This window comes from Ahaetulla prasina, chromosome 2 (assembly GCF_028640845.1).
Source record: "Ahaetulla prasina isolate Xishuangbanna chromosome 2, ASM2864084v1, whole genome shotgun sequence".
NCBI classification, from domain to species: Eukaryota; Metazoa; Chordata; class Lepidosauria; order Squamata; family Colubridae; genus Ahaetulla; species Ahaetulla prasina.
The window spans coordinates 227,472,223-227,498,958 of record NC_080540.1 but is presented as its reverse complement, the minus strand read 5'-3'; the positions used below and the strand labels follow the sequence as shown (position 1 = coordinate 227,498,958).

General features: G+C 36.0%; 1 protein-coding gene across 1 annotated transcript in view; it reads left to right on the top strand.

The window, feature by feature from the left end:
- SLC1A1 (solute carrier family 1 member 1) overlaps positions 1-25,970 on the top strand; it is a 45,335-nt gene extending 19,365 nt beyond the window's left edge. Inside the window, exons 3-12 of the mRNA XM_058171813.1 lie at positions 13,632-13,724; positions 14,679-14,793; positions 15,597-15,639; positions 16,905-17,009; positions 17,507-17,691; positions 18,858-18,965; positions 19,739-19,861; positions 20,110-20,304; positions 21,537-21,671; positions 23,027-25,970. Of these exons, the coding sequence (XP_058027796.1) occupies positions 13,632-13,724; positions 14,679-14,793; positions 15,597-15,639; positions 16,905-17,009; positions 17,507-17,691; positions 18,858-18,965; positions 19,739-19,861; positions 20,110-20,304; positions 21,537-21,671; positions 23,027-23,267 (1,343 nt within the window). The 3' untranslated portion in view covers positions 23,268-25,970. The remainder of the gene's footprint in view (positions 1-13,631; positions 13,725-14,678; positions 14,794-15,596; positions 15,640-16,904; positions 17,010-17,506; positions 17,692-18,857; positions 18,966-19,738; positions 19,862-20,109; positions 20,305-21,536; positions 21,672-23,026) is intronic.
- The last annotated feature ends 766 nt before the right edge of the window (positions 25,971-26,736 follow it).

The window sequence follows — 26,736 nt, the reverse complement described above, 5'->3', positions numbered from 1 at the left end:
CTAAAATAAATTTCTTAACATAACTCTAAAAGCAGCCATTAGTTCCTTCCAAAAAAAGTCGTGCGACTACATCAGCAGTGCCTTCTCTGTGGGAATAGTCCACTATTTCATTCTTACTTTCTTTCTTTGCCTCTGAGTTCTTCTTAAGTAAGGAATTATCCAAAGACACACCATCTAGAAATCTCTTCTAAAACTGTTGTGTGGTCCCAACGATATCAATCCTCATGGGAATAGTCACAAGAAAGCTATTCGACTCTTGCTATTTTCCTCTTCCTCTAATTATAAAGGCAGCCATAAGTTCCTTTCAAAAAAATGTCATATGCCCACACCCACAGAACTTTCTCCATGAGGAATACTCTGCTATTCCATTCTTGCATACTTTCTTTCCCTCTGCATTCCTGTTTAAATAGGGAATTCAATTTCTATAGTTCAAAGACATGCCATCTGAGACTCTCTTCTAAAGCTGTTGTGTAGTCCCAGCAACACCAATCCTCTAGCTATCTTCCTCTGCCCCTGGATGTCTCCTTTTGAAACAGTTAGAAGCTCACAAATAATAAGTAGCCGTTTTGGTGACAAAATTCCTTTGTTCTCAAATGCTTTGGTATGTGGAGGTCAATTTTCCAAGATTTTCCTTAATTGTATTTATGTGTCTTCCAGATTCTTATGTCCTATTGATATCTTTAATATTCCATAAATTTAAAACAGAGGGATTTGAGATATTCACATAAAAAACAGTTCAATAGTTTCTTTTACTTTAGTTCTCCTATTTCTTTAGTTTCCAATATAATCCGTTAAGATTTCCAAGAATCTCCAAATCATTATTTAGTTGGAAAAGATTTATTTTCCTTTTCTTTATTTAAATGGGGCTCTGCTTCCATTCAAGCCCTATCTTCTCTCTTTCACTTCCTGAATGTGTATTCTTCAAATTAACTTTCACTTTCACTTGTTATTCAATTAGCCGCCAATCTACAAGTTCTCCCCAAGGCTTGTGCCTATTTCAAATTCTTATTTTTTCTTCGTGAGATCATCACTCACCCGACTTCAACAATTTGTTTCTTGATGCTTCTTCCTCCTGCCCGCTCTTGTGGCCGTCGTGGCTTTGGTGCAGCTGCCATGATGGACTGTGGCGCTGCATTCCACCCCGCTGGGTCAGAGGAAAAGATCTGGAGCTATGGGGAGTTTGCCATCTCCCCGTTCGCTCCGGCGGCTCCTCCACTCTTTGCTGCCCTTTCAAGGCAGCTATGGTCCGATCCAAAGTTCGAACGGACCCCCTGGGCAGGGGGATATCGGCGCAAACCCCAGAGACATCGGAGTTTGCGACAGTCTCGCCCACGATGCTGGCCACACCTTCTGGTGTTTCCAATTCTTTTGTCTGTCTTCAAACCATAGTCAGGAACATGGCTGTTCAAACTATTATGTAGTTTCCATTCCATATTTTGCTTTGTACATTACAGAGCTCATTAGTGATTCCCTATTTGGACAGAACACAGTTCAAGCTCCTGATGCTTATATTTAGAGCCTCCAATCATGAGTCTAGAACAACTCACCAGAGCCATCTCACAGTGGCCATCTTGCAGTGGCCAACTTGCCAAGTGACAACTCGCTGCAGGACAATTCCGCATGGGATAATGCAACATAATAAATGCTATCCGCCACTGTTTCTTTAACATTATTTTCATTTTTGTGCATTTCCACAGAAATGAAAATAATGTCAATGAAACAGTGGCGTATATCATTTATCGTGTTGAGTTATCCTGTGTGGAGTTGCCCTGTGGCAAGTTAGCTACAGGAAGATGGCTGTGGCAAGATGGCCACAGAAAATTGTCTGCAGCAAGTTGACCCATTTCACCAATCACAATACTCTACTTCCCTTATTGCTCCCTACAGCCTGATTGTCCCCTGGGCAGGGTCTGCTTTCTCTTTTTGGTTCCACGGTCCAAATATCCAGCCTTTCAGGAACCTGGCCTCAGAACTTTAGCACTATCTTCTTTCTTCCCTTTGCCTCTGTGAATATTTTATGGCTTTAACGAAGCTTAATGGCCTTTTATTTACTAGCAGGAATAGGAGATCCAGTTATTTTACCCTGCTCTCATTAGCATTGGTATTTTTCAAATTATTATTTCTGTGTATGCTCTGTACTGTTGGAGGACGTTGCTTTAAATATATGTGGAAGCTGTGTGTTATTTTTGCTTTCAATATTTGTTTTATGACTTGATAGGTTAGAATTTTGTATCAGTTATGCTTTTCTTTTGATGTGAATTATGTCTGGGTAAAGTAGTATAATAAATATATGCTTTTGGTTGATCACAGTTAACCAGTTGTTTAGACTGGATTTAATCTTTTTGTCCAGCTATCAAGTCCTTCCCAAGGACCTGGGATAGGCCGATGTGAATGTTTGATGGTGTTATAGATATTGTTACAGGATGTAAACTGTTCCAAATAAAACCATCTTTTTTAATTGACTTTTGGTGAATTTGTCAATGCTGATGGTATTCTGAGATTGCACCCAAGGCGCCTATTACTATTGGTACTACCTTTATTTTCTTTTGCCACAGTTGTTCTATTTTTATTTTCAGGGCTTTGTATTTTGTTATCTTCTCCAGTTTTTTCTCTTCTACTGTCTCTGGGGTTGCCCATTTTACACAAAGTAACTTCTGGGTGGCATGCAATAAAACCCACAGTTTAAAAAATTCGACAAAGCCAGTTACAAACAATTGAAACAATAAACACAAATAAGTTTGCAAGTAGGAAAATATTACATAAACTGTAGTCAACATCAGGCTCTCTATTACCAGGGGATCCCAATTCGGGCTGAAAAACATCACATTTTGAATGTTATCTGGAAAGCCAAAAATGTTGTGACTAGCCTGACTTTTGGAGGGACAGTGTTCCAGATAGTGGCACAAAAGGCTTGTCTTCTAGGGCCCATTAGATTGAATTCTTTTGCAGACAAGACCCACCAAAGGCCTCTCCTGCTGGACCTGATGGATGGTTAGATGTAATTGGGAAGAGACAGTTCCTCGAGTAACCTGCTTTAAATTTGGAAGGGAATTTGAAGTAATGATGAAAATTGGGTGGAAATGTTATGTTTTGTTTTGTTTTTGCTTGAAGAGAATGGTAGGATTTTTCAGTGTTTAAAATTATGTTAGATCTATCTTTCTAGTGTTTTAAATGTTTCCTGATTTAAAATAGTGAGAAATTGCCACCAATTCTTCAAGGTCTACAAAGAAAGGATTCAGGGATTATAGAGTGCCTATTCTTAACATGGAATAAACAAAAACTCTTCCCTCCATAATTTGTTTGTTGTCTTTCTTTTTTTGTTCTCTTTTTTCCTTAGACTATTATTAAAGATTTATAAGTCACTACAGTATTTTTAAAGATTTATTGTAGCTTCCTTTTGTGTATTCAAGAAAAGAAAAAGTTGTTAACATGGAACTAGCCTCTCAATGATATTTTCAGCAAAATGTAATGCTTGTGTCTAAAAACATAGTAAAGATGTTAAAAGATTGGAATATTTCTTTCTATTTAAAAAGGAGTAATATCTTACATGCAGTTACACATCTAATAACAATTTACATTCTGATTGCAAAAAAAATGCAGATCCATATTCTTATTCATTAAAGTACCCGTATTTATCGGAGTATAAGACACACCTTTTTCCCCAAAAAAAGAGGGTGAAAATATGGGTGCATCTTATACTCTGAATGTAGCCCCACCCACCTTCTCAAACGGAGGTTTCAGAGGCTGAAAAAACATCAGAATTGGAGCTTCAGAAAAAAAGCCCCAAACACAACTTCAGAAAAGAAGCTCCCAAACACAGTTTCAGAAAAGAAGCCCCCAAACAGAACTTTAGAGGCTTTTTTTCTGAGGGTTTCAGACACAGGAAAAAGTTTTTTTTCTGAAACACAGTTTCAGAGGCAGAAAAAAAAGCAAAAAAAGCAAGGCACAGAGCTCACAACCAAGGAACCTGTTGCTAAAATTCACCTCTGGGAACAGTTGATTGGGGGTATTTCGGGAGGCCAATCCACCTGCCAATCAGCTTTTTCCTTATTTTCCTCCCAAAAACCTAAGGGGCATCTTATACTCTGAAAAATACGGTATATGGGTCAGACCTTAATGTGGAGTAGGATGATAATTCCAATTAAGAGCTGATTCATGCCATATCAGTAGCTTTTCTTTACTGAGAATTAACATATTCTGAAGTAGCACAGCAATGAACTCTCTTACAGATTTGGAGGACAAACATCTATTAATAAGATCATATATGGGCATCACATATATGGTTTGTTTAAGTAATAGTCACGTGGACAAAAAAAAGTAACACAACTACTTAAGGACTCTTGATTTCAAGCAAATGTCACAACCACTATATCTGCCCTGATAAATGGCCAACTATGCAATATGAAATCAATTTCTATAGAGAAAAGCTTTATGATTGGATCATCAAATATTGTAGTAGCAGAAGGAGTAAAACAGACCAGTTCTGTGTAATAGCCAATTTATTGTGTGGGCTGAAATGGAATCAACAAAGAACTGAATTCTATCAAATTCTCTCTCAGCTGTTCTGCTCATGCTAGATTTTCTGGGAAAGGAAAGAAGAGGGCTGATTCATATGCAGCCAGGATGTTCACATTTGATCAGTGCTTAATTTCTGAAAGCAGCTAAATTTAATTTCAAACTTGCCTAAAAGACACACATTTCAACATTAAAAACTAAAATCTTGATTTGAGAAGTGGGTAGAAAGTTCTCATGAAGAAAAATATTCAAAGTAACATTATCTTACTACATCACGTTATGAACAATTGAAGTTTGCTCAATTAATTCTTAATTTTGGTGGTCAGCCTTAATAAATTCAAGCTTAGGTTTTGTGAATTAAATGAGGCTTTTAAAATGCTGAAATATTAATGCCTGGCCCTATAAATCAATATACTAATGCACTGGCCAGTAATGTAGTATAGAGCATATAGCACTGAACATTCAACTTAATTTGCTCCTGTTGTATAGAACAGGGGTCTTCAATCTTGGCAACTTTAAGACTTGTGGACTTCAACTCCCAGAATTCTGGAAGTTAAAATCCACAAGTCTTAAAGTTGCCAAGGTTGGAGACCCCTGGTATAGAAGAAACTCTGAGAGCCAGCCTCACAATTTTGGATACAAACAATCTGAAATCAGGATAATTTGTTAGCAAAACAAGGGGCAGGTGAAATCTGCCCATTCCTCAAAAGATAGTAGCTTCAAACCCACTACCCCAGGGGACAATACAAAAATGTAGAAAAATTTACAACTTGCTTTTATTATAAATAAGGTTTGCATCTGCTGCCTAGCAGTCTCTAGAAATCTTGTGTGACAGCTTCCTTGGTTTTTGCAATAAACCTACTTAGCAGATGATTGCACTTTTCAAAGCCTACTTCTGCCTTCTTCCAGTTCTAGGTTGTTGATAGAAACCTAACAAACCCCACATTAAACTAAACTGGAAAAATGCCTCCATACAATTCAAATATAATCCAGTTGACCTTGGTTTGGAGGATAAAAGTAAGACATGATAGTCTCCAACATTCTTGTGTAATATAGTTTGTAACGTAAAAGAAGAGTGTGATAAATCAGCATTGGTACAACTAAATATTAAAAAGGAAAAACATGAAAGTAAAACATAAATTTTAGCTATTCTTGAAAGAAATGCTACCATAATAATACATTTGCAATGGTGCTTGTGTGTGCAGTCCAGATTGGGAAGGAAACACTACTGCAGCAATAGTTCAAAAACAGCTGCACTTCTAAGCAGATTTATAACCAGTAGTATGAGCATTTCTTTGTAATGGAATTAGGAGATTTGCACTGATTTAATCTGTTAGAGTTTTGTTCTGCAGCAGTGACATACCAAGATCTTGCAACATCTCAAGATGCTATTGCAAATTATATAATTATATATTGGCATTGAGACATGAAACTTGTGAGTAAGATTTTGGCTATTTTAATTTAATTATTTTATGAACTTTGTTACTTGAAAAAGTTGCTACCTATAGGAATACATATAAAAATCTATACACTTGAAAAATCATTGAAGTAATAGAGGAAGACTTATATACCGTAAATATGACAGTACAGATAGCTCTCAATTTACAATCACAATTGGAATGATGCATTGTTCTGCTTAGCCTTGTTATTCAGATCCAAGCTAGCATTTTGAGATTCCAGCAGGTTAGTAGGAGCAATGAATCTCTCTTCAATGTTAGAGGGTAGATTGTCTTGAATAAATAAGTACAAGTAGTCCTATGTGAAATAGTTAGTCTTCTGCTCTCTTCTGTCAGACTGCTTCCCAGGGTTCCTATGAGGGAGGGAAACAAATTCAGGAGCCTGACTAGGAATTGTCCTTCCTTCTCTACGTTAGACTCAGGTTTTTGACCTGATCAGGTCATGAAGCCCCTCCTTCATGCAACTCTAAAACATGTGATGAACTGCAGGACTGAAGCTTCCTTTTATCCTGATGGTATCTATCAATACACCCTGGGAGATCATAACTCATTTATAATGGAGCTCTTCTAATCTCACCAGATGGCAAATATCTGGATTAACAAATATCACCACCTCTGCGATACCCAGGTATAATTGGGAGTAGTACTTTCTGCTGAGATGGTGGAAAAGCAACTTAATAAACAAGATCCTTCAACAAGTTACAGAAAATCTGGTGGTGCCATTCCAGTTTTTCCAGTGTTAAAGCCCAGTGGCATGATTAGATGGGATGGAGATTACAAATACATTATGAATAGGTCAGTTAAGCAACTCCCTTAACTTCTGTCTGCTGTCAAGCAGCAGATAAATGTTCTTGTTGAGGTTTTTTGGGGAAAGCTTGATTTGGCCAGAGCCCTATAGTGAGATGATAAAGCATTGGATTTCCAAACCCTGATTGTTTATCAAGTTACTTTTCTGATTAAGGATCTCAGTTTTGATTGCTGTAGCCCCTGAAATTTATGGAACCTTTCTTTTCTGAAATACAAAAATTAGTTCTCTATTATGACAATGACTTTCTTGCCAGATCCTCAGAGGTAGAACTGACAATGCAGCTTTGGAAATTCTACACTATTTTGACAAGTCAGATCTTCCTGGAGAAAAAAAAGGAGAAATGTGAGACTAGAACTTCTTTAGTCACATTTTGGGATTTTGTCCATAGATTTGACATAAGGCAAATAGATATATTGATTACAGGTTATCAGCATAATCCTTAATTTTGAAGTGCTTTTTAGAGGTTTGAGGGAACACTGACTATCCCAAATTCTGGCTCCTCCATGAACCTGCAGGGTTTACTCTTGGCATTTTTAAAAGTTTAACAAGGCCTCCTGGACCTACAAGGCCAGGTATAAGCTCTACCATGCAATATCTCCTCTTGTGGTCTACTGCTTTGTTCCTTTTTGTTCCTCTTCTATTGCCAAGGAAGCCATCCTAGCTAGTTTGAGTATGTTTTGAAGGTGACAGCTAAACTCAATCTACAAGCTTTTTTTTGTTGGTCACATCCACTGTAACCTCTCTAATAAGCCTTTGCTGCCAGATTTCTTTGATGGGCTTCAACCATGGGGCACTTTTGGTAAGACCAGTTGTGTCCCTACAGTTCTGCCACTGAGCCTCAGTGACTGTACTTACTTACTACCACAAGATGTCTTTGATGGTGTCTCCTGCTAGGCCTCTGATGCCAAATCCAGCAATTTGGCCATTTTGGAGTTTTGTTCCTGCTAGACCAGCGGTTCTCAACCTTTGGGTCGGGACCCCGTTGGGGGTCGAATGATGATTTGCCAGGGGTCGCCTAAGATCATTGGAAATATGGGAAGTATACTTGCGAGTCGAAGAATCGCACTCCAATGTTTGACTCCACAAGCCAGCTGCAGGCTCTTCAAATTGCTAGCCAAATTCGACTTCAAGTGCGATGAATTAAAAAAGAGAGAAATCTTTGCTCTGATGTCTCCCTCTCAAGCCTGCTGCAATCATTCCCAATCGCTAGCCTAATCTGGCTTCAGGCATGATAAACTTAATAGGGGAGGAGTCTCCGCTTTAATGCCTCCGTCCTCAAGGCAATCGCAAGCAGTTCAGATCGCTAGCTAATATGGCTTCAGGCACGATAAATTCAAAACGAAAATAATTTTATGGTGGGGTCGCCACATCATGGGGAATTGTATTAAAGGGGTCGCCATATCGTGGGGAATTGTATTAAAGGGGTCACAGCACTATAAAGGTTGAGAACCACTGTGCTAGACGGTCCTAGGCCTGATTTGGCACCTCTGTCTCTGGGCCTCTTCCTGGCCTTTCTTCCATCTGCTTCAGCTTCTGCAAGCTTTAGGTGTGCTCAGCCAGATCACTTTGTGTGCCATTTGGTAACTAAGCACTGTTCACTGGTGTTCACTGAGAATGTGAGTAAGTAATTCGGAAAATATTAATTAATAAATACATAATTTCTTGACATTCTGTCCTCATGTTCAGCCACAAAATGCCAGCTGGCAAGAAGACTCTAATTATCTTCTACTGAGTATGCTACCCACTGAAAAGAATTATGCATAATATATTATTTCAAGAGTCTGGAAGTTTTACAGCCACTTTTATGGCTATGCCCTTGAAATTTGTATAGTTCACAAAGCTTTGCTGTGGCTTTTCTCACATAATAAACCTATATCATTGTTCTGTCATCTACAGTATAGAAGTGGAGCCTTAATGCTTTAAATGATAGATTTGTCTACCAGCCATGGAGAACAATTGCAAATATAGATAGTTTTGAGCCGTCTGCCTTTTTTGCTTCCAGATTTTAATGTATCTGAAAAAAATTGTACTGAAAAAAATTATATTGAAATTTTTACCCAATCTTCTAATTCAAGCTGATCAGATTGCAAAACGAGTTCGGATATCATAGTAGCTCATATTGATGGGGAAAGGATGTTCTGCTGTGGAATCACCATAACAGTTCTTATCTTTCAGTTGCCAGAAATGTGATAATTTTTCTTTTTTTTAGACTTTAGAATAGGTTTCCCAAGCTGGGGGGTATACCCACCTTTTATTTATATTGTTACAATAAATCCCAAGTTTCCCTTGTTTTCATTATTCATTTTGTTGTTTGGTTTTTTTAAGAGAAGGTATATAAATTAAAATTACACTAAAGCAGGTATAATGACAGTGTAAGTTTAGGAATCCCTGTTTTCAGAATGATCTTCTACTTAATTTCCAAATCCTTCATAGGGATATTCTTAAAAATCCTTCCGTGACCAACATCTGATGTTACTAATGTACCATTTGTAGAACAAAAACAATTTTAGGGACCAATGTTGCATAGAAGAGCTGCCATTTTAATTACACCTGCAAAGAGAGTGAAACAAGAATATATCCTGGCTCTATTTTATTTATCATTTATCCAAATCACTTGACAAAACACTTGTAGGAGCTGGATTTGCACATGCAAAGTTGACATGTGAGCAGCTGTTACTTCATGTAGATATTGCTATAATCTTTCACTGAACCAAATCAGCCTCAGGAAGTTCCTCAGAATCTTGGCTCAGTTTTGTAGGGAGTTACAATCTGTCATAAATCATAAAAAAAATAAAAGTTATGATTTTCTATAAGAGTACCAAAATCCACAAATGGTATATAGAGAACCAAACAACTGAGCAAGTGAAATAGCTGAGTATGTAAGATACTTGAAGGTCCTTAGTAATAGTGCCCAATCCACCAATATTGCCTCTATGATCCAAAAGAGAATAGCAGCTCTCCTAATATTCTATCACAGAGAGAAATTTTATTTCAGCTGCCATACTTATAATAAACCATGAAACTATTAGACAGTTTTTTTTTGTAGGGTATACTTGGACCTTTGCACTAACTACATAGTTTTATGAAAAAATCAAGAATACAAAAAGTAAAAACTTTTTTTCCTCACCCCTCCATGTGTTTTCAGTATGACCTTAAACTAGAAGTTAGATTACCTATAACAGAAACTAGAGATTAATCATCTGTTTACAAACTGTTTATCTGAATAAGCCTTAAATCTAGCCCAGGGGTGTCAACTTCAAGGCCCGCGGGGCAGATCCAGCCTGTAGGGTGCTTGGATCTGGCCTGCAGGGCTACTCTGGAAACAGCAAAGGACCAGTCCGCGGTGTCTCTGCCAGCAAAAACGGAGCTCCCAGCCCTGTTTTCACTGGCAGAGGGCTTCAGGAGGCCGTGGTGGCCAAAAACCCACCCTGGCCACACCTACCCCGGCCCCCCCAAGGTCAAGCACAACCCTGTTGTGGCCCTCAATGAAATCCAGCTTGATACCCCTGATCTAGCCTCTCTGTGGCAACTTGCACTCATCAACAAAAGAAGACTAAAATTTATTAATTTATTCATGACATAGACTTTAACAACTCCTGATTCCAATTGATTCCAGGGTCTTCAAACAACAACAACTTACATTTTAAGAAGATACTTGGTTGATACCTAGAATCCTGGCAGCATCCCGTATCATTCAATCAATCAGTGCCAGGCAATGATATTTGTGATACATTTTAAAATGTTCAGTTGACTGAGTTTCATGTTTAATGAATAAAAGATGATGATGTGATGATAAACAGATGATACACAGCATAAAATGAATCTGCATAAAAAATTTGAAAGGGCTCAGCCACTACCCTGCTCTAGAGTTTAGAAGAATAGCTGCATTTTCAGAGTCTTTTGGAACATAAGCAGGATGCGAGCCGTACAGATCTGTAGGGCAATGCTGTTGCAGAGTGCAGGCACTGTGACAGACAAGGCATCCCTCCAAGGCTCCATTAGGTGACATTACTTAATTGAGAGAATCCAAAGTGTTCCCACTCCGGTGAATTTTACCGGACAGAGAAAAACATAGGTAATTCGCCAGGTAACCAGACCCTATACAAAACCCCAAACTCTTTACCATTATCTTTTACAGGTAATAAGCAGCATCTTGGATTGCACCTGGAAGCCAGTATTACTCATGGAGCAGTGGTATCAGTTGACATACTGTGGCATGTTCGTTACTGCCTGCCTCAGTGCATTCTGGACCAGCCATAGTCTTAGGGTTAGATGGTAGAAGCAAATAATACTCATATGGTGCATCTGATGAGTTCTTCTTATTAGGGCTAGAAAAGGGCCAAGAAAGTTAATAGGAAACAAGCCAAATGTACTTAATTGTACAAGTCATGGTTTTGTTATTTTGTTTCCTTCTAAAAAATCTAGTTTTGAACAATTAACACAACATTTGTTACTTGATCAGGCTTTGAGTTAATTAATTCTGTTTTTTATGAAGAAAAAAATTACTAACATCCATCTAAATAGCATGCTACCTGCAATTCTATATAAGTTTATAAAATTGTTTTTTTTAATTTTATTGGGTATATAGATGGACTAATATTCTGATTTATAAAATGATTTCTCTGATCTCTTAGGCAGTTTAAAAATTATTAAATTCCAGAAGGGCAACCATATTGGTCTGTTGCAACGAAGTCATCCTTCTAGTATCATAACACAGAGAGAACTTTATAGTAATGGAAAGTATAGATAAAGATGCTTGCTGGAATTATGAAGTTAAATTGTAGAGGAAAAAGGTGTATGTAAAGCCTGATTACTGCAATATATATGTACAATTATAATAGAAATAAAATGTTTGGAAAGCAGAGGCAAACACATACTCCACCGTAGTAACTGAAATTAAAAAGGAAATGGTAAAATGAAATATTGGAGGGAAAATTTTAGAAAGTTGTAGGGAGTAAGATAAAATGTATGATGTTACTTTAATGCATTTAAGGATAGTGGTAAAACAACCTGTGTGGTGATATTAGAGCTATGTTAGTTGGTGGGGACTTAAATATGTGTACACTTTTGTATGCAGATAATGCTATATTTAGGTGAGAACTATCTTCAGTAGACATTACATCATACAATTTACCTAACAAGGAGTGTGAACCTAAAATTAGTATATGAAAGACAAACGTTGTGCTCAACAGGAAGAATGTGGTAAACAATAGTAATTTATATATAAATTATTGGGTATATCTTAGTCAGATGTTTCCTAAAGATGGAGAAATGTGAGAAATTTTAAGATATGCAAATGCTGGCTGGAAGGCAATGAAAAGTATGTGGTCTGTTGAGAGAAACAAATATTTGTCAGAAAAAGGAAAATTATAACTGCTTTAGTGTCCTTCGGCCAACTTTGTTAAATGAAAGTGAGAGTTGATCATGTCAATTAGTTGTGTTGGTTATTCAACTTAAAAGTAAGTTGAATGCACTGAAAAATCATTTAAGAATAAGGCCAGACAAGAAGAGTTGGGTGAAGAATGGATGATAAATGAATGCAGGCTAAGTGCAAAACTAAATTACCAGAATGAAATATTGTATGTAAATTGAGGTAGATTGCTCATATAGGGGGAAAAAAAGACCAAACTGCAAAAAACAACAAGGTAAAGGAAGTGTGAATGGATTTTAGAGGAAGAGAAGACCAAAAAGTTGATCTTTAAAAATAGAGGGGTAACAAGTTTGAAACACAAAAGACAATATTTGAAGTAGTTGATGGACATGGTAGAAATGAAGATAAAAGGGTATGAAGAGGTATTATGAATAACTATGAATAACCATGTTGCTATAACTATGCTGAGCTATTTTTCCCTTATTTTTATACTTCATGCCTTTAATATTTTGACTATTTCTGGCTGCTTTCCTGAATTTAATATAAGTAATCTTCGACTTATGACCACAATTGAGTCCAAACTTTCTGTTGCTGAGAGAGAGATTTGTTCAGTGAATTTTGCCCCATTTTATGACCTTTCTTGCTATAGTTGTTAAGCGAATGCCTGCAGTTGTAAAGTTAGTAACACAATTGTTAAGTGAATCTGGGTTCCCCATTAACTTTGCTTGTCAAACGATTACAAAAGGTGATCACGTGACCCTGGGACACTTCAGTTGTCATAAATATGAGTCAATTGCCCAACGGCTGAATTTTGATCATGTAACCATGGGGATGCTGCAATGGTCGTAAATGTGAAAAATAGTCATATGTCACTTTCAGTGCTGTTGTAATTTTGAACAGTCAATAAATGAATTGTTGTAAATCGAGGACTACCTGTATAGCTTATCTTGAATAATAGCATGATGGGAATATATGTACTCAAAGATCAGCACATTTATTCTTATTTAAGTATTTTGTGATTCATAATAATTTTCTTTAAGGCTGTTTTGATTTTTTTTTAAAATTTGCTTGCTTTTCTTCCAGCAAGTTAAAGGAGTAGTATTTACCTCACACAATAAAATATGCAAACTGTACGTGCACATGCACACACATAGATACACTATAATACAGGAGGAAGGAGAGCTGAGTATTGGATTTGACAGCCAAGTCAGTTTAGAACAATGTATCTTTGATTATCCATGCAAGAGATAGGCAAGAATGATAGCCATAATATTCTGCTTATGAACTTAAAATTGATTGTATAGTCAGCAAATATTAGAAGCAGAGTGCACGTCTACTTGGATTTATGACCCAATCCAGAAAGATAATTCTTATTATAGGAAGATGAAGAATGCAGTTAAATATATCACAACTATATCACATTGGGTTTATTTATAAATATATACACTAAAAATTCTCTTTTTCCTTAAAATCTTCCCAGGTGTTGCTGCTTTGGACTCCAGTGTTTCTGGAAAGATTGGCCTGCGAGCAGTTGTGTACTACTTCTTCACTACTGCCTTAGCTGTAATTTTAGGTAATAAGTTGTTCGACCCTTGAGTAATTAAATCCTTATATTTGAAATGTAGTGGGACATTTTTAATAAGTTAGCAAACTAGCAATAAATAGTCAATTTTTATCTAACTTTGATTTACAGAGAAGAACAAACTTGGATATTATCCATCTTAAAGTGTCATGATAAACAGTAAGAGATTGCACCTCTTGTCCAGGTTATAGTCTCCGTGTGCCATTTCACAAAGATACAGGTTTCTCTTTACTATCAAAATTAATATTTAACTGTGATTGAATATCTGGTTTGGAAGGAACAACTTTGCTTCCTGAAAGAGATTTTATCAAGTTGTAGTGGTACAGAAATGGTTAGTTGAATGATTAAGTAAGTTGTACATAAATTACAGCAGAATTGGGGTGCTTCTAAATGGAAGGCTTCTAATCAATCCCCTTTCTGATTAAAAAAGAAGAAGCAAAGGTGGGGAAAGTTATGAGGATTACTAATTGAAATACATTACGGTTAAGTTTGCTATAGGTCCTGTGAAAAAAGCAGCATAGTTGCACAATAAAGCTTAGCAGAAAGCAACATGGCAATTTTCTAACTGTTTTACCATCATCAGAGGGGAAACCCTAGTTCCAAAACTGTATTCCAAGGACATTGGAAATATTAAAGATAGCTGAAACCTGTTTTTCCCCCTGTCTGCTGTAAATAACCACTGAGTTTAGCAAAATAACTTAGGTTTGTGTGCAGCTCTGATTTAGTAGTGTTCTTATACTCTAAAATAAAGCATTGATTATATGTCAGAAAATAATAAACTACAAGTTTGGAAGAACCAAGACCTGAATTTAGGGCAAGCACAATTCTCATCTTTCATTTATATAGCTACACTGCTATCTTTTAAAAAACGTTTTCTGCAAGTTTTCAAATTGTTCAGGATGTGTTCTCTCTGCCCTTTCCCTTCAACCCCCACTCCAATTATAGGGATTGTATTGGTTGTGGCTATCAAACCAGGAGTATCTCAGAAAGCTGATGAAATTGACAGGATGGGTAGCACTCCGGAAGTGTCTACAGTGGATGCCATGTTAGACTTAATTAGGTGAGTCATTAAAACAATGGGTTACGTTCACAATTTAAAAAATTTAATAATGGTAACACTTTCTCCTAAATATTCTCCTGAGAGATGAGGAGACTATTGAATTGTGCTGAGGCATGGATAAATAGGGAGAAAATGAGCATCTCTGAGTAATTGATAGTACCTTTGAGAAATTTTCAGGAGTGACCTTTCCCATTCTAGAATCTATAGTCTATTTTGCTATTTTCCTTTACCCCCCGATGTTTTCAGAAAGTTGCTTGAGAATGTTTCTTCATAAAAGAAAATAAATCATGCAAATCAGCTTTCACTTTTCAGTTTTACTCTGAATTCATTCCTCATTTATTTATTAAAAATGCAGAATAAACTATTTTCTCCCAATTTAAGCTACAGTTTTAAAAAAAGAATAACATCTGCTATAGAATTATAGAAAAGATGCAGGACTGTTCAGGTTCAGAAGACAGTATATTTCTGCTTTCTTCATGTCTGCTTTTTTTTTTATTTCATGGAATGATTCCTTCTTCCTTGCTGGAATTTGCTTTTTGTGTAACATAAAGAACAAAGTGCTGTAAACTAAAATTTTAGGGAAAAACAATATATTTGAGAAAAAGAAAGTACAGGACCCAGGTAGTTTAAGGGTTCATATCTTAAACAGTTAAATAACTAAGCCAAGTCTTTCTAAAACGTAAGGAATAATTACGACATACATTTGTTCAAAGATTTGGAGTAAGAGAAAAAGACTTATTACATCATGGTTCTTGAATATGTTTTCAGCAATTACATATTTATCTCTGTTAACCCTTTTACAGAAATATGTTCCCAGAAAATCTTGTACAGGCCTGCTTCCAACAGGTAGGTTCTATTTTTCTATTTATTAGCAGACGTTCTGTGAAATTTTGGCATCTTCTTATATAATGGTTGGACTGTATATTATTACCTATTATTTTAGATTCTGATCCAGAAGAAATAACTTTATTTTTACACAGGTAGACTTTGTGTACAAAAATCAAATAAAAATATGTAATGATGAAATATGAAATTTTGTAATTAAGAATCCATTTCCTTTTCCAATAATTATTGTTGAGGAGATAATGTAAATCACTAGTTGGCAGTCAATAAACATCCATATGATTTCTTCTGGACTCTGTACCTTTTGTATCTTAAAAACAAATCCCACCACCTTTAACTTTTCTTTCTTAATATTAGAAAATGTATCTCAGTCAAATCCCTAGTTTTAAGCAAGAACCAATCATCAATTGATAGTTAGACAGATTCTCCAGGAATCAGATCTGTTATTGTAAGTTCCTGAGCCTCTGGGCCCACTGCCCCCTTCAGGACTTCTTCTTTCCTTTCCATTTTTGCTGGGTCTTTGCACCACCTAAGGGTTTTGGTGGATGCTGGGGCCTACCACCCCTGATGGCCCATGGTGGTGGGGTGCCGCTATGCTAAAAAGGAGTTTCGGTTTAATGTCAACGTTCCAGAAACCCCTCCTGCAGAAAAGAGTCCAAAGCCAACATCTTTCAAAGTTCTTTTACTAGCATAGGTAAACTGGCACAGTTGGATAAAAACCGAAACTGGGGATTCAGGTTCCTCCCTCAGTAATACAAACTCCAAAATCTCCACCCTCATGACCCTTCTGCCAGTCACATGTTCCAATCCTCAACCGTCCCATGTTGAACCATCACTCTGGCCACTCCTCCTCCAGATGTGAGCCCAGCTTGAACTTGACCGGCAGGAAAAATGTTTATTAGCCCCTTGTACCCTCACCCCCCTCTCCTACTTTCCCACACCGGAGATGGTGGCAGCGTGTGGAAGCCTTCGGCCTAGTATGGCTTCCAAAGCTGACACAGATACTCATAAGTTATCCATTTCTTAAAGATCCCTGTCTGCTCTCTATACCCAGATTCTTAGGTTTTTGATGTGTAAAAAGCTCTGTATTCTCACATTAAAAAAATAAGAGAAAAAGGAACATCAAAAAATAAAATAGATATGGCACTGATAGTATCTTAGAAGCAGTAGTAGTATTTGCCTATTAATAAAATTTTAAAAGAGCTTTAAAAATAAACATTTCCTTCATCATTCTCCACTAACACAACACATATATTCTTACCTTTCAGTATAAGACCAAACGTGAAGAAATAAAAATCACCAGCACAGATAAAAACGGAACCTTTCCTACAGATGAACCAATCACAGCTATAATGCCAACTGAGACTTCACAGGTAAATTCTGTTCATTCTGTTGTGGCACAACTGAAAGATTCCTCTCCCTTAATTGCAATTAGTCTTTAAGATGTTATTAGATGATTCCTATGATATGGCTGCTATTGTGTATTATATAGCATTCACATTACTGAAATAATGTAGAAATAATTTGTATAGTGAAGTTCAGGTTGTTAAAATAATGGCCAATAACAAGAAGTTGGAGACAGGAGTGTCTGTAGAGGAGGCGACAATTTCTGCCTGACAATGGGCCCAGTGTCATGATCAAAGCTCCACTCCCTTTGAATGGGCTGCCCATTTAATGGATAGCAAAGCTAACTCCTTTAAGATCAAGCTACAGATGCCCTATGATGCTATATAGTCAAAAAAAATAAGTACAAACAAACCATTAGCAAGGTTAAGCTGCTCCCAGACAAGAGTTTAATTGTTCAGTCTTCATCTTTGCAAAATATGTTATTGTTAGTTCAGCATTTCTGTCTTCCCTTCTCAACCTACAGAACAAAACTAAAGAATACAAAATAGTGGGCATGTATTCAGATGGTATTAATGTGCTCGGATTGATAGTCTTTTGTCTTGTCTTCGGAATCGTTATTGGGAAAATGGGAGAAAAAGGACAAGTGCTGGTAGATTTTTTCAATGCCCTGAACGATGCCACAATGTATATAGTTCAGATAATTATGTGGTAAGTGGGAGAGTATCTTTTCATTAATACCTTTTACTACTTGGTTGCTCGTTTGATCCAAGAGCAGGGAAAGGCTTCAGAAAGTTGCTACCCTTTGAGAAGATATGGCTACTTTGCTCATGCATTTTGCAAACCTCACTTTTGAATGCTTTGCATTTGGTAGCTTCATATGGGACATAGTGTGTATGTGTATCTAAATAATTTAAAATATACATAAGGATCCAGTTCAACTAATAATAATAAAAAAGTATCTACCTGGAAGTTTGAATGGTTTGATCAAACAAAATATCATTTTGTGAAATTGCTTCTAATGCTAAATTGAATTAATTAGCATGGTCGCCAATAATAGAGGTAATTAGTTTTTCAGTAAAAATTATGTTCCAAATTATAAATTAAATGCAGATTTGACATGCTTAGAATAGATGCATGGAAATTAATGCGATAAATTACTGATCAGGAACCATAGTTGAATGATTTCCATAGATACATCCAATTTGGATTTAAGATTATAACTCAGTGGGTTTATTTGTTTTTTTAAGGGACAATATCCTAATCTTTTTGTGGAAAATGGCACCATTCTTGTTTTATAAGTTGAAGTTGAATAAATTCAAACAAAATAATTCACAATCAGAATTAATTGTTTTGATAGTTTCTGAAATACTGGTTGTGGATTACTCTGTCAGATTATTTTTATTTAATTATAATGTATTAAGGGTTATACTGTCTTTTTAAATGAATAGTTAAATAGATTTATATTAGGAATGCCAAAATTGTACAGTTGTTTCTACCCAAAAGATTGGTATAACCAGTATCTTTTGGCAAACTAATATTTTGAATTTCTTAGAAATATTGCTTTTTGTTCCTCAAAGTTTCTACTCAAATGGCCGGAAGAAAGCTGTCACTAATTATCTTACTATGTGGTATGGATCTTTTGGGGAAAATGTGCTTTCTTCACCTAAACAATCTACAAAAACACTATTTAGACATTCAGAACTGTCCATTTAGTTTTTCCATCCTTTCCAATAGATGTAAGAAAAGTTAGATAAATATCCTGTCTGTGAAATAATACTGCATTCCTCTCCCCTGTGTATTCTTGATATATATAGAGAGAATTGTGTTGCAAATTATCTTGGCATAAAATTGTAATATTTCTTTGTACATTCTAGGTATATGCCTCTAGGTATTTTGTTTTTGATTGCTGGAAAGATAATAGAAGTTGAAGACTGGGAGATTTTTCGCAAATTAGGTCTTTATATGGCCACTGTGTTGAGTGGGTACGTTATTCCTCTAATTAATAAAATGCATTTATTTTCTTTTGAATCTGAATTGATAAATCAGGTTTTTCTATAGTTATGGGAACTTCCATTGTATTGATATTCACTGTGTTTCAGATACATTGAAAATATACTGAATTAAGAATACAACATTTTAAATTCAATTCTCAGGCAATATATTAAAAAAACAGATTGCCTCAAATATGAAAGATAAGAGAAAGCATTTGAATCTGAGTATTGACATGACTGGTGAATTATTCTTAGACTGCATATTCATGGTCTGAAATTATATTTATGTAAAATAGATTATTATTTGTGTATGTTACGCAAATGGGGAAGAAATGCTCGGAGAATAAAGGATTTCCTAATGCATGTTATTCGCAAATAGCTACAAATGTAGGTATTTAAGCAAAAGAAATTTGCTTAAAGAAGAGATGGGAAGATTGCTTCATTCTTTCTTCTCTGTTCCATTTTGCTACTTTTCAGTTATTTTCATAGAATATAAAAGTCATCCAGATTGATTTACATGCATTTAATGATTAATTAGTGACTAATTGGAAGTTTTTATTAGTATTTAAAAACATTCTGCTGAGCAGCATACCTTATGTTATCAAATACAAAAGGGCTAATTTATGGTCTAGCCTAAACAGCTTTATGGATTTTAGGAAAATCTGCTTCTCTCACTGTTGATAAATTTTGAAAGCCATCTACATGTGTTCACTAAGACTCTAATGTTAAATATTACTGTAGTTAATGTATGTTTCTTATTTCAGACTTGCAATTCATTCTGTGGTAATTCTACCACTAATATATTTAATCATAGTGCGGAAAAATCCATACCAGTTTGCCATAGGTATGGCTCAAGCATTATTGACCGCACTCATGATTTCTTCCAGGTAAGGATAACAGTTTTTTTTCCTATGCTTACATTTGGGTAATACAGTATAAATGAACTTACACATGAATTTATTTCAGACATTCATTTGACATTAATTTAGACTTTATCACATACATGCTGTATTTTTTATTGATGTTAGTTTTGTCTTGATCTGACTGTGAAATTAATAAATTCACACATTGGCTTCTTACTGACCTATTTCTTCTTAATGTCTTTATCTTTTTCCCTTGATTTTGTGGGATCTAGTTCAGCCACCTTACCCGTAACTTTTCGCTGTGCAGAAGAAAAAAATCATGTTGACAAGAGAATTACTCGATTTGTCTTACCAGTTGGAGCAACAATCAACATGGATGGAACCGCATTGTATGAAGCAGTGGCTGCTGTTTTTATTGCACAGCTTAATGACTTAGAGCTAGACATTGGCCAAATAGTGACCATTAGGTAAGGATTATACTGTATCACATATTTTATTTTATTTTTTTCATAGTAACCATTATCTTTTTTTCATCATCTATAATATTAAGAATAAGAGAATCTTAATGTTGCAAGGGATCTTGAAGGTCATCTAGCCTCCTGAGATGAATCTCCTGTAAAATTATGCTTTGCTGCAATACACTCTCATAAGAACAAGACCTCTGGTCACAGGATTATATTGGATTATATTTCAACACTTAACAGTAAAGCTCAACTTTGTGCCCAGTGGATTGTCTTAGAACTGAAACCCATTAGCTGTATTCATTACTAATTTACACATTGTGTTGCTAAATTCAGAGTATCACTGAATTTAATTGTATTACTCAAATTGTATTACAATATTTGGACACCATATTGCCTTTTATAACTAATTTCAAATATACTATGTTACAAATTGCTTGACTTGATAGACAACAGAAATAGAAGGAAGATGCAGAAGAGAGGTTTGTAGCTTCATGATAGAGCTATAGGTTGTTGGTTTTTCAAGTTGGGACATTTTCTCTTCTCTGAATACCATATTCTGTCAAGCAAGTTGGCTCAGCTGGCAGTAGTTAGCAGTGTAACACATATCTTCAATGTCAAAATATTTTTATGAAAGAACAATAATGAGTCTGATTCCATGTCTGGAGAAGCTAGTAAGAAAAGGATCTCAAGATGGGGAGCTCTTAAACAAGGAAATAATAACAATTTGTAAACCATTCCTTTGAGCAGTTGTCCAGTTAACACTGTTTATTCCTGTAGCTTTCCTATTTCTCAACATTCTTGTATCACTTACGGCTTCCTTTCCACCACCTAGTATTTACAGCATTCGTTTTAAGTTAATATTACCATCCCACTGCCCCATAAACATCTCTAAAACATTCCTTCCACCATTTCCTACTTCAATTTCATCCAATTATTTCATTACTTTAATTTTTTTTATTCCATTCATGCTGTTCAGAAGCACTTTGTTTTGCCCTTTTCATTCACTTCCCAAATGAATTTGCATTTGTATTGTAAATCACTTTGTATCACTACTTTGTCTTTCTAATTGTAGTTGATTACAAAGAAATATGAATCAGTGATGTGGTAACAGCTGTAAAACAAGGCAAATGCAGTTTCAGGCACCATCAACAGAGTTTACAAACACACAGTACCATTTTATGCTCTATTGGTCAGACCCCACCTCAGTTATTGTGTCTTTTTGATTTGGGATGCAGTGTGACAGCAACAGCCGCCAGCATTGGAGCAGCAGGGGTACCACAGGCGGGCCTTGTTACCATGGTGATTGTACTGAGTGCAGTGGGACTGCCAGCTGAAGATGTTACCCTCATTATTGCCGTGGACTGGCTTCTGTAAGTTCCTACACTTCTTATGCATCTCTTTACATGAAAAATATAAATGAGCCCATTGCACTTCTAATGAGTGTTTTCTGCTGGCACCAGTTAAGATATTTCACAACTATGTTAACATTTAGTTGACACTGTGTTACAGTATTAACAAGCATTGGACTGAGTATTCATTTCAACGCTCCAGAATATCCAATAATATTCCCTTTTTTCTTTTGCATGAACTTGATTATTTGCATGCAATAGTAGCTAAAATTAACACCATCTGAAATATTATTATAAACTTGTACTCTCATCTGATGCATTTTTGTTCAGAAGACATATTCTTTCAGAAGGAAGAAAATGACATGATAATTATATATAGAAGGAATGAAATACCAAGCAATTCATTGCTTTAAAAGATTTTCACGTTTCACTTATTACCTTAACTCTATAATCTTTCACCTTGTAAAAAGTAACTTAGAGTGCAGAGTTCAATATTCCTGAATTTATATTAAGTGTTTAGCATATCTTTGCCAAGTGGAAGCACCTTTAAAAAAAAAAGGCCCTGCCAATCTGCTGAAGATGTGTCTGGATAATAGGAAATCAACACTCCAACAGTAAGACATTCATTAGATTTCCTGATTTAATGTTTTTCTTTTTCCAAAGGCCAAAAACTGTTTCATGCAGAAGTAGTAGTATTGCATTTACTAGAACTTGAATTTATAGTGGTAGTGACTGACATTTCCCTTAGGTTGGTCAAAGGTTATGACCAAAGTACTGTATAAGAAAGTCAGTGCTTATAAGGCTCTGCCACAGAATTACCCTATTTTATTCACAAAATATGATGAAAATCTCAGAGGATATTATCTTTTACCTGTAGTCCTTCCAGATACACTCAGCACTTCATCCATCCTTTTCCTTACCATCTCTCACCCACTTTGTATAGCTATTCCGTATTTTCCTTACAGTGTCCTTCCTAGTTCAGTGGTCCTAATATTTGCCACCTGGAAATCTCCAATACTACATAAGTGATGAAGATATAGGTATAATGTAACCCTTGACCCCAGCATTTTTTTTTTGTCATTCTGTTGACCCTAAAGCAGATAGCTCTGCAGAAACAGGAAAGCCAACAGATATTAGATTGGACTTTGATGTTCAAGAACATTTGAAATTCCAATGTTGAAAAATGAATTATTGAATGCCACATGAGACTCCTCAAAATTTATTTGATCTTTGCATCATGTCTTTAGTTACAACGTAAGAATTCTAAACTGACATATTTTTGCCAATATTGATAATGCTGGGGTACAAATCTTGTTCATATATAGGTTGAATTTATTGCCACCTATCCTGATTATCCTAAAAATGTTGTTTTCTAGGGATCGATTCAGAACAATGGTTAATGTTCTTGGTGATGCCTTTGGAACTGGAGTTGTGGAGAAACTCTCCAAAATGGAACTAGAGCAGATGGACACCATTTCTGAAGTTAACATTGTGAATCCTTTTGCTTTGGAAACAACTGACAGTGAGGAAAAAGAGACAAAGAAATCCTATGTGAATGGAGCTTTTGCCGTTGATAAGTCTGACACCATATCATTCACCCAGACATCACAATTCTAAAGTTGATTGACTAACAGAGGACCACATTGGATTAAAGGACATGAGAGACCCTAAGTCAATCCATACCTTGGGATCATTACACTATCGATTCCTCATGCTGTTCTTTGTCTTCTGCCTGTATTCCTACAGGCATACAGGGAAAAGAATATATATCTATATCTCACAATTCCTGTCTCCCTCAGCCATTCAGAAACAGAGAATGCAGCCATTCTGTTCCTCCTGTTGTACTGGCTGCCCATACCATATTTCCCCACAACTGGGAACATGGGCTCTTTCTTCCCAGTCAGTTGATGAGAGGCAGCCATCCATGTTCAGAGCTGTGGAGATTTCTTCAGGAGGCCCAGTACAGAAATATAAGTATATTCTCGAGCCTAGTTATGTTGTCAGAAAAAATGTTCCGTCATAGTTGAGAATGAAAGCTAGCACTCTAAGATTCCTCAGCAGCATCTGTCTAAGATTCTGAATTGAAATCTTTTAGTGAGATTCAGAGGATAAATATATTCCTTTGGGACAGATTGTCTTCGGCTCGTAATTATCGCAGCATTTGGTCATTGTGTACCGATATATGAAAAAGCCAGGTATTAAAAAATATGAATCTTTTAAAAAGCTGTGTCGTATTTCTAGGGATTCTAGATGTCTGCTTACTATGACCATTCCCAGAAGTTGGAGCAATGAGCTGGAGACAAGCTATTTATGAGGAATAATAAAACAGTATTTCCAGATGCACAGAATTATTTTTTAAAATGATATCCTCACTATTCTTATATTTCAATTGCTACTGAAACATTTATCTTTAAATTTATTCTGTGCAAAAATAACTACTTCTGTAGCTAATTAACTATTAAATAGAAAAAACAGAAGGATAATTCTGGAGTAAGTGTGAAATTTTTGAAAATATATGTGTATTTTTAAATCTTGTTGAAATTGGAAATTATTACTTGAGAACTTTATATTTTCATTTCCATTACAAATTATAGCTATGACATAGTGGAACTTCTTGATTAATCAAATCACAATAGCTTTGCAGCAAACTACAGTAAACCCTAACAATGTAGTTTTCCTCATTTAGTAATCTTCTTTTGGAAGCTGTAAGACACAATTTTAGAGCTCTCTGTTTGATAGAGGAGATAAAAGAATGCATTTCATGGGTATACAAGCAAACTATAATTTAATATCTTTCCTCCTGTCCATTGCAATCCCAATTCCTTGTGTGTCATTGCAGATACTATTCTATTGAGACAGAGGGTGTAATTGAATACAACCCTAACTTCACAGCTATTCACTGAATGGCTTAGAGAAAGTGTATGTTTTTAAAGTATTGCATTTACTGTATGATTCACTGCATGTTGTTTGTTTGCTTCTTTGTTTAATCTTGTAACTGAATCAGAAAGCTTGCAGTACCAAAATACAGGTCTCGTGACCGAGAAGCAGGCTTATGGTGAATTATATACCAGCTTGACTACCAGCATATACACCTTGACTGGTGAAAGATAAATAGCAGCCTTTTATGAAAGTTCATAGTATAGAGTAATGGAGATGTATTCTCATATGGACCATTTGAGTGTGATTTCTTTATGAAAACATTCCGTATTGTTAAATAGTTCATCTAGTTAGTGCTTAACACCAACACCTATGGTGCGGTTTTATTCTCCCTTGAAAAACATTATTACAGAAGATAAACTTTTCTTTGGACATTGCCAGTTAGCTACGTAACACAAACTGAAATTCATAGAAGTTAATCATTTTGTAAATAAGCTTGTGCTAATCTAAAAAAATGCACTTAATTACCATCAACAAACAACAAATCTGTAGCCTTAGACAGTCTTACACTGTTCTGTTCAATAAATAATCCAGGTATGTGCCAAAGAACACTGAAAAGTAACTATTCAAATAATCATGTTTTGATAAATTGCACCTTAATTGTGTGAAAGGCATAATACTGTACTGTATGTATTTAAATATAATAAGCTATAAATGAAATGCGCAAAGTGCAAACATCGATTCGTTTGTACAAATAAAGGAGTGTACAGTGTAAATCTTGTGCAAAATTATTTTTTAAAAAACATTTGTACAGCTTTGCTATTGCTAGGGGGGAAATGTTCTTATTAGTATTTTGCCTTTTCCTTGCATCCTTCAATACTATACATGTCCCCTTTCTTTGATTTCAATAAATAGTTTGATCATCCAGTCTTCGTTGTTCTATGTCAGTATGTAGACTTGTGTATCAGCACTGATGAAGAATGGGAACTTCTGTTCATCTGTTTTAGTTAGAAAAGCAGGATAGAAGGAAAACGCAGCCATTCTGTTCCTCTTCCTGTTGTGCAGTCTGCCCATACCATATTTCCCCACAACTGGGAAACATGGGCTCTTCCCAGTCAATTATGAGACGCAGCCAGCATGTTCAGAGCTGTGGAGTTTTCTTGTGACATAGTTTTGTGACAAAAGCCCTATTAGGAGCTACTCTCAAATAAGTGGCTCCTGGCGACTCCTATGTTAATGGATTTCAACATTCGCCAGTGGTGGGTTTCAAAATTTTTTACTACTGGTTCTGTGGGCATGGCTTGGTGGGCATGGCAGGGGAAAGATACTGTAAAATCTCCATTCCCTCCCAATCAGCTGGGACTCGGGAGGCAGAGAATAGACAGGGGCAGGGCCAGTCAGAATTTTTACTACTGATTCTCTGAACTACTCAAAATTTCCGCTACCGGTTCTCCAGAACTGGTCAGAAACTGCTAAAACCCACCTCTGACATTCACCTATATTTAAGTAACAAAAGTTTTACAATTAAACAAGATGGATTTATTTATATCCTGCCTTTACTACTTTTATAATGGCGGCAAACTTACTTAATATTCCATCCTCCTATTTTCTCCAAAACAAATAACCCTGTGAGGTTACTGAGACAAAGGTGACTGGCCCAAAGTCACTGAGCCACATTTCATGCCTAAGGCCTTAACCTGGTGCCTTAACTACTATACCAAACTGGCTTTATATAATATCACAAACATACATTTAGCAGATATTTTTACCTAAAGAAACAGTGGTGAATTAGACCTGAAACTCCTAAAGAACCTTGAAGAGAACCGCTTCAATACTTGGGATGACAGAAACAATCAACCTATAACAAACAATCCTAAGCAATGGAATCAATTGTGTACACATCCTAAGCCACGATCAATACATAGTTTACTTCTTTTTACTAATGGAGATCCTGGAGCAACAAATCACAAATATTGGCTCTGTGCTAAAGAACTACATTATGTGCCCAGTCGAAGGGCTGCATCCCTTCTTTCAGCTACCTTTGGTAATACATTGGAAGCTGATCCACCTTGTAGAGCAGGATTGCTGCTACCAATATCAATCCTGCTTTACAAAGTGGGTAGCAGCAATATATATGAACGTACAACCTTATTGTAGCACTCTTGAATGGAAAAACTTTCAAATCACTGATAAACATGTAAGTCATTGA